General features: G+C 46.0%; 1 protein-coding gene across 1 annotated transcript; it reads right to left on the minus strand.

Annotated features, from left to right (window-relative positions):
• Positions 1 to 378: 378 nt before the first annotated feature.
• Positions 379 to 3,932, minus strand: LOC133159913 (uncharacterized protein K02A2.6-like). Its single transcript, XM_061287319.1, has one exon. The coding sequence runs from the start codon at positions 3,901 to 3,903 to the stop codon at positions 394 to 396; it is 3,510 nt and encodes a 1,169-aa protein (XP_061143303.1). The 5' UTR covers positions 3,904 to 3,932; the 3' UTR covers positions 379 to 393.
• Between the last annotated feature and the right edge of the window lie 3,466 nt (positions 3,933 to 7,398).

Below are 7,398 nucleotides of genomic sequence, written 5' to 3' on the forward strand. Positions count from 1 at the left end.
AAAGCATTTGCACATCCATGTTTTGATTTGGAATACATATGTGTACAATGTGCATTATTCTCAATGCAATTGCAATGCAATGTATAGAATGATTTAGAGCTGGACTTTGTTATGTCCTTACTACTTTCCGGGTTCTTAGGTAGCAAGGAAGGTTCGGGCAACGGCGTGATGAATACTGCTTTATTTCTTCAACACCGTCCGTTCACAGGCCGTACATCACAACACTAAACGTCCCCGAAGCTGCCCCTCCCACTCCCGGAGTTTCCCCCCTACGGAACATGCGTTAGCCCAAAATATACAACATCTCCTCCCCCCTTACAATGAACATGCATGAACAACACGGAATTACGCACCTAGAACTAGACATCCCCATAACTCGGGTCAACCGCGAACCTATAAGTCCAAGCGCGCGGGAGCTCGCCGCTCTCTGATAGGATATCTCCTATCTGGGGGCACAGGATCAGCTCCACGGTCGATCAATGGTGAACTTGTTGCAGGAGCTTCTGCAAAGGGAGAAGTCAGAGTCTCTGTCTCATGCGCATCCTCAGCTGGGACTGGTGGCGCGAGTGTGATTGAGTCCTGCACTTGGGAGGGTATGGGAACCGGCGTTTTGACGTGGGCAGAGCTATCAGGAAGATCTTTGAGGGACAGCTCTGCTGGCCCTAACTGAGTCTGCAGGAGTTGATCAACATGTCTTCTCCATACACCATCAGACGTTTGGACAGTATAAGATACTGGTCCCGTTTGCGCAATAACAGTGGCAGGAATCCACTTTGGTTCGCCACGGTAGTTCCTTGCCAACACAGAGTCTCCTGGCTTGAAAACTCTTCCTTTGCCCTCCTGTCCTCTGCACCTAACCTGTTTTTCCTGCTGACCTTGGACAATGTCCTTCATTGCTGAGGGCTTCAAGAGGTCAAACGTGGTGCGCAGTTCTCTCTTTAGCATCAGGCTAGCAGGAGATGTCTTGGTGGTGGCATGTGGACTGTTCCGATAGGTTAGTAGGAAGTGGTGCAGCCTCTGATGTAGTGTTCCTTGTCCTTGTGATGTTTTCAAGGCATGCTTCATGGTTTGAACAAATCTCTCAGCAAGCCCATTTGTTGCGGGGTGGTAGGGGGCCGACTTAATGTGTTGGACACCGTTAGCTTGCAGGAACACTGCCATTTCTTGTGAGACAAATTGGGGTCCATTGTCAGAGACTAGCTGGGCAGGAGATCCAAACCGACTAAACAGTTCCCCTAACTTTTCGATAGTCTTTTCTGCAGTGGTTGATCTCATGATAGCCACCTCTGGCCATTTGCTGTGTGCATCCACAGCAATAAGGAACATCCTGTCCTCCACTGGTCCCGCAAAATCAATGTGCACCCGGTGCCATGGTCCTTGTGGGAATTCCCAGGGGTGAAGAGGCGCTAGTGGAGGATTGTTCCTGACTCGGTGGCATGATGGACAGCTTTTGGCCAACTCTTCAATTTGTTGATCCATGTTCGGCCACCAAAAATAGCTTCTCGCTATTTCTTTCATTCGGACTATTCCGCTGTGTCCCGAATGCAGTTGCTGCAGCACTTTTGAGCGAAGTGACCGTGGTATGACCACCCTCCTACCCCAGAGTAGACACCCAGACTGGACAGACAGTTGCAATCTCCTCCCGAGGAAAGGCTTCAGACTCGCATTATCGCCAGCAGATCGACCCTTAACGACAATGTCCACGACCGCAGATAACTCCGGGTCATTCCGAGTTTCCCTTTTTACCTGCACCGCAGAGACAGGTGCTCTCTCCACCTCCCTGAAGTAGAAAAGGTCCACCGTGTCCGACTCCGGCCTTGTGACAGGCAAGGGCAATCGGGACAAGCCATCCGCATTGCAGTGGAAGTCTGATTTTCGATACCTGATGTCATATGCATGCGCCGACAACAACAAAGCCCACCTCTGCAGTCGGCATGCAGCAAGAGACGGTATTCCAGTGTGTGGACCGAGGATGGTGGTGAGGGGCCGATGGTCCGTCAGGAGCGTAAACTTCCTCCCATATAAGTATTGATGGAACTTCCTAACTCCAAAAACAATGCTCAGTGCCTCTCGTTCCAGTTGAGCATAGTTAGACTCTGTTTTGTTCAATGTCCTCGATGCAAAAGCGATTGGCTTTTCCTCACCACCCGGCAGGACATGAGAGAGAATCGCCCCTACTCCGTAAGGAGAGGCGTCACAGGCGAGCTGCAGTGGAAGTGATGGGTTGAAGTGCGTCAGGACTTTGGACGTAGTCAGCGCTCCTTTAGCCTTTTCAAAAGCCTCCTGACAGCTGGCTGTCCACTTCCACGTTTTGTCTCGGCGTAACAGTTCGTGCAGGGGTTGAAGCAGTGATGACAGATTGGAGATGAAGCGTCCGTAATAGTTCAGCAGACCTAAGAAAGATCGTAGCTGGCTGATGTTTTGGGGTGGGGGCGCGTCCACGACAGCTGCCACTTTTGATGGTGCAGTGTGCAGTCCTTCTGCATCTATCACATGCCCCAGATATTCCACAGATGGCTTGAAGAAGTCACATTTGTCCTTACGGACTCTTAAGCCGTAGTCCTTCAGCCTTTGAAGGGTAGCATCCAAGTTGCGCAGGTGCTCGTCATCGGTAGATCCAGTGCACAGGATATCGTCAAGGTAGCACTGTACCCCAGGCAACCCACTAAGGATCTGATCCATCGCTCGCTGAAAAAGTGCCGGGGCTGACGTGATGCCGAACGGCAGTCTGCAGTATCTGAAGAGACCCTTGTGTGTGTTAATGGTCAACATTTCACGTGACTCTTTTTCTACATGCATTTGTAGGTAAGCCTGACTGAGATCTACCTTACTGAATTTTTGTCCCCCACTCAGTCCAGCAAACAAGTCATCAATTAGGGGAAGTGGATATTGCTCCGCTGCTAACACCGGGTTAAGTGTTACCTTGAAATCTCCACAGGTCCGAATTCCCCCATCTTTTTTTGGTACGGGAACGATGGGTGTGGCCCACTCACTGATGGTCACCGGCTCCAAAACCCCATTCTTGACCAGGGCGTCCAAGTCAGCTTCTACCTTGGATCGGATGGCGTATGGTACTGGTCTAGCTTTCATAAACACAGGCTTGCTACCAGGTTTGACATGTAACTTAACGGTTATATCTTTCATGCTGCCTAATTCATCACAGAAAACCTCTTTGTGTTTCTCGAGTATTTCTTGTAGCAGAGAGGAACTGTGTGACAGTTTCCTTATCGCTTGCCAGTCCAGCCGGATTCCCTGTAGCCATGTACGCCCCATTATGGCAGGATGATTTCCCTTGGTCACATAAAGGGGAAGCCTTTTTGTCCGCCCATGGTACTGAACAGTCACATCCGTCATCCCTTCCATGTGCACTCGATGTCCCGTATATGCCTTAAACACTGTGTCTGATGGACGTAGTGGAAGGTGCCTCATGAGTTTCCTGTAGATCTTGTGTGACACTAGTGATGCCTTTGATCCTGTGTCTATCTGCATTTTCACCACATGTCCCTCCAACTTGGGTTCAGCCCAGTAGCCATCTGAGCTCTCACCTACATTCATCGCTCGTATAGTATTTACAGGCACTTCTTCCTCCGAAGAATCACTATTTCTTCCATCATCATGGCAAACGGTGCGCACATGCCTTTTTTGTTTATATTTCATATTGTCACTTCTGTTCCCAGCCCTTGAGCTTTTGTCCATGTCCTGTTTACTTCGGCACGCCCGCTCTATGTGCCCTTTTTTTCCACAGTTACGACAGTCCATCTCTTTGCACCAGCACGTCGATGCAAGATGTCCAGATCTACCACAGCGAAAACATGGCCCTTGCGCGTTCGGTTTATCATTGTTGAGTTGGTGCACTCTTTCTGTAGCACTTAGTTGCTGGGCCTCCTTTTTCGCCATTTCCATTGTTACACTGATGTTAATGGCCTTCTCCAAACTGGGTGACCGACTCGCCCTCTTCTTGGCTGCGTCTGTGAAATCGGAATCTCTCTGCGATTACCAGGGGTTTCGGTGAAAGATGGTTTGCCAGTACATCCACTATTTCTCGGTATGTTTTACTGCCGGGCTTTTCTGGTTGCAGTAGGTCACGTAGCAAGGTAAACGTTTTCGGCCCCATTACACTCAAAAACGTGGGCACCAGCTTCTCCTCCTTTATATCATTAGCCATGGCGAAGTAATCGAAACGCTCAGTATACGAGCCCCATTGTTCAACACTTTCGTCAAAGGGACCAATTGAGCCAATCATTCCGGCCATTACAAGTTCCTGTTTGTATGGCACTGCTTGCCCTACAGACGTCTCCCCTCAGCAGGCCACTCTTTTTTTTTTTTTTTTTTCTTCGCCACACTACTCACGACGTTGCCACAGTCCACCAATCCACTCCACCCGTCGAGACGAATCCGGCCAACACGCGTCAGTCCAGACGTCCTCGTCGCCAGTTTTGTTATGTCCTTACTACTTTCCGGGTTCTTAGGTAGCAAGGAAGGTTCGGGCAACGGCGTGATGAATACTGCTTTATTTCTTCAACACCGTCCGTTCACAGGCCGTACATCACAACACTAAACGTCCCCGAAGCTGCCCCTCCCACTCCCAGAGTTTCCCCCCTACGGAACATGCGTTAGCCCAAAATATACAACAGACTTACTTTATTAAACACACGGCTATTGCTCTGAAAACAACCGAATGTGCATCCTGTTATATTTGACTAATCTAGGGTGTTTTGCCCCTTGCCACCTGAGAAAGTCTCTAGCTTTCCTGCAAACCTTAACACAATGAAGGCAAAGGGATGAAAAATAATCCCCTGAATATTTTCAATAAAAAAAGTGTATGGGTTACAAGTTCGTTTATTTTTAAAAATGTGTTGCATTCACTACAAACTTTACTCAATTGTAATTGCAAGGATGGTGCTCAGGGGCTAGGAATGCAGACTATCCTTGGGCAGGTTAGGGGATTACACAGCTGTGTGACCAGGCAGAAAAACTCAGCTGAGTGGTGTTTTTCATTTAGTCAGTACTGGATAATGTGGCCACCTGTAGAGCTGGTGCTTTGCCTGGTCTGGCTTTGCGGAAGGTCAGCTTATCCATCCTGGTTGGAGCTTTGTCAACAATTCACACAAATTCCCTTAGAAAAGATGGAATCCCACGAGTTAAAATTTCTGCACGGGCGCGCACATGTGTGTGTGTGTGTGTGTGTGTGTATGTGTTGGAGCAACTATCTTTGAAGGGAGTTTAATTACTGTAAATCACTTATTCTCGCTTATTTTGTCTGTGGAATAAAAGGTAAAACACATGCTTTAGTGGAAGAGCAGCGGCTATTTTTATTTTTAACTTTTATTTCACTTTATTCTTTGGAATCTCGGGTTCAAATCCCAAAGTTTATTTTTAAGTTGTTTTGTGTATTCAAACCAAGGGTGTCACGGTGCAGGTTTGGTTAGCACTTCCTCACAGTTCAAAAGTGTGGGGTTCGATTCCAGCCTATATATATCAATTACATCTCCTAACATTAATTTACTTGCACATTTAATTAATTAATGAATAATTTAATCAACAAAACACATGTTTAATTATGTAATGGTGCATTTATTTATTTTTTGGATTTAACTAATTACATTTATTTATTGAATTAATAAAACGTTTTATTAATTTATGACATTTTGAATTAATCATTTCATGATGGCATTGTCGGTCCTCCATAGTTTAATGGGTTCCTCATTAAATTTAAACAGTCCATATTTAAAGCATATTTAAAGGAGCAAGTGCTGAACTGGATGGATACAGTTTTGTGTTGCCTGAAATTGATGCGTCAGAACAGACAGAAAAATATGGCTGCTTCTGGCTGTGAAGGAGACATTGTTAATTAAGGCCACTTTTTTTTGTTATTCCACATATTTTCCGCAGGGAAAAACCTAATCGGGCATGTTTTGGCGACTAAATAGCTGCCCACTCGCAGTGCTCCCGGGCCGAAAGTCAGACTACCTCTAGCTACGAGGCTACCTGGTAGTAGCATTATACTTCTCAACGATAAAGCCATGCATGTCTTATAAGTACACACCACCCGTAAGCTAATTTTTAAACTGCCAAGCTTTTGTATGATCGCAAGCTCTCACCTGTGTAGTGAAGAGGAAACCCGAAGAGAAGATTGTAGAGATTAGTGTACTGCCAATCCGGCAGGAGGATTCTAACTTGCCATCTGCTGTCGGCATAGTTGAAAAAAGCACTCGTGGTCGATCAGTAATATCCAATATCCAGTCCAGATTGTGCGTATATCTCGTCATTTCCACCAAAATGAGATGTGAATTGAATCAGTGGCATGCTGGAGCAACTTCACTGTCAATGTGGCTACATCAGTGGTAAGTCATGTGATGTCTATAACCTGGACTACATCAGTGAATTGGAGAGAATTCTTCTTGAGGAATAATCCAACAATTGAAACATCTCAACACAAGCAACCAGATCAGTGGCCTAGTGGTAGAGTGTCCGACCTGAGACTGGAAGGTTGTGGGTTCAAACCCCGGCCGGGTCATACCAAAGACAATAGAAATGGGACCCATTGCCTCCCTGTTTGGCACTTAGCATTAAGGCTTGGAATTGGGGGGTTAGGTCACCAAATGATTCCCGAGCGCGGCACCGCTGCTGCTTACTGCTCCCCTCTCCCCCAGGGGATGGATCAAAATCACATGGGGATGGGTTAAATGCAGAGGACAAATTTCACCACACCCAGATGTGTGTGTGACGATCATTGGGACTTTAACTTTAACTTTTTTTTAATTAGTACACCTAAATCTCGATTTTTACTCGCGTCGATCCTATGCGACTTTCTGTCTAACACTGTTTGGTAATGGACCCCAACTTTTTTTGTCATAAATACATTTTCAAGTAGTATTTTAAATGAACAATATCGAATGTACGTTGCTAAATGCCTTGCGCGTAAACTTTAGCGCAAGTGATTTGATGAATTCCGTGACCAATTCAAAGGCATTTGATAATAAGAAGTCGGGCTGTTTGATCTTTATGACTGCATTATTACAGTGTTACTGATAGCAAGGATTGTTTTTTATTTCCATTTCATAATAAAAAATGTCCAGCCATCCTAAAACTCGAAAAGCCAATGCCGAATGAAGCGGTTTTAACAAAACATGGACTGAGAAGAAGTATTTATTTACTGGAGTCAGAGATAGAGCCATGTGTTTAGTTTGCGGAGAACAGTTTGCCATTTTTAAGGACTACAATTTGATTCAACATTACAAGATGAAGCATGCGCATAAAATTGACTGATGCTGAACAGGCACAGACATTAGAAGCTTTGCTAGCTAAACTACAAAAGCAACAAGTCAAAGTCAAAAGTCAAAGTCTGCTTTATTGTCAATCTCTTCACATGCCAAGACACACGACCTACATACAAGC

This window comes from Syngnathus typhle, linkage group LG9 (assembly GCF_033458585.1).
Source record: "Syngnathus typhle isolate RoL2023-S1 ecotype Sweden linkage group LG9, RoL_Styp_1.0, whole genome shotgun sequence".
NCBI lineage: Eukaryota > Metazoa > Chordata > Actinopteri > Syngnathiformes > Syngnathidae > Syngnathus > Syngnathus typhle.

Bases quoted from the DNA above. Each gene is read 5' to 3' on its own strand.
- LOC133159913 (XM_061287319.1), bottom strand. From the start codon at position 3,903: ATGGAAATGGCGAAAAAGGAGGCCCAGCAACTAAGTGCTACAGAAAGA.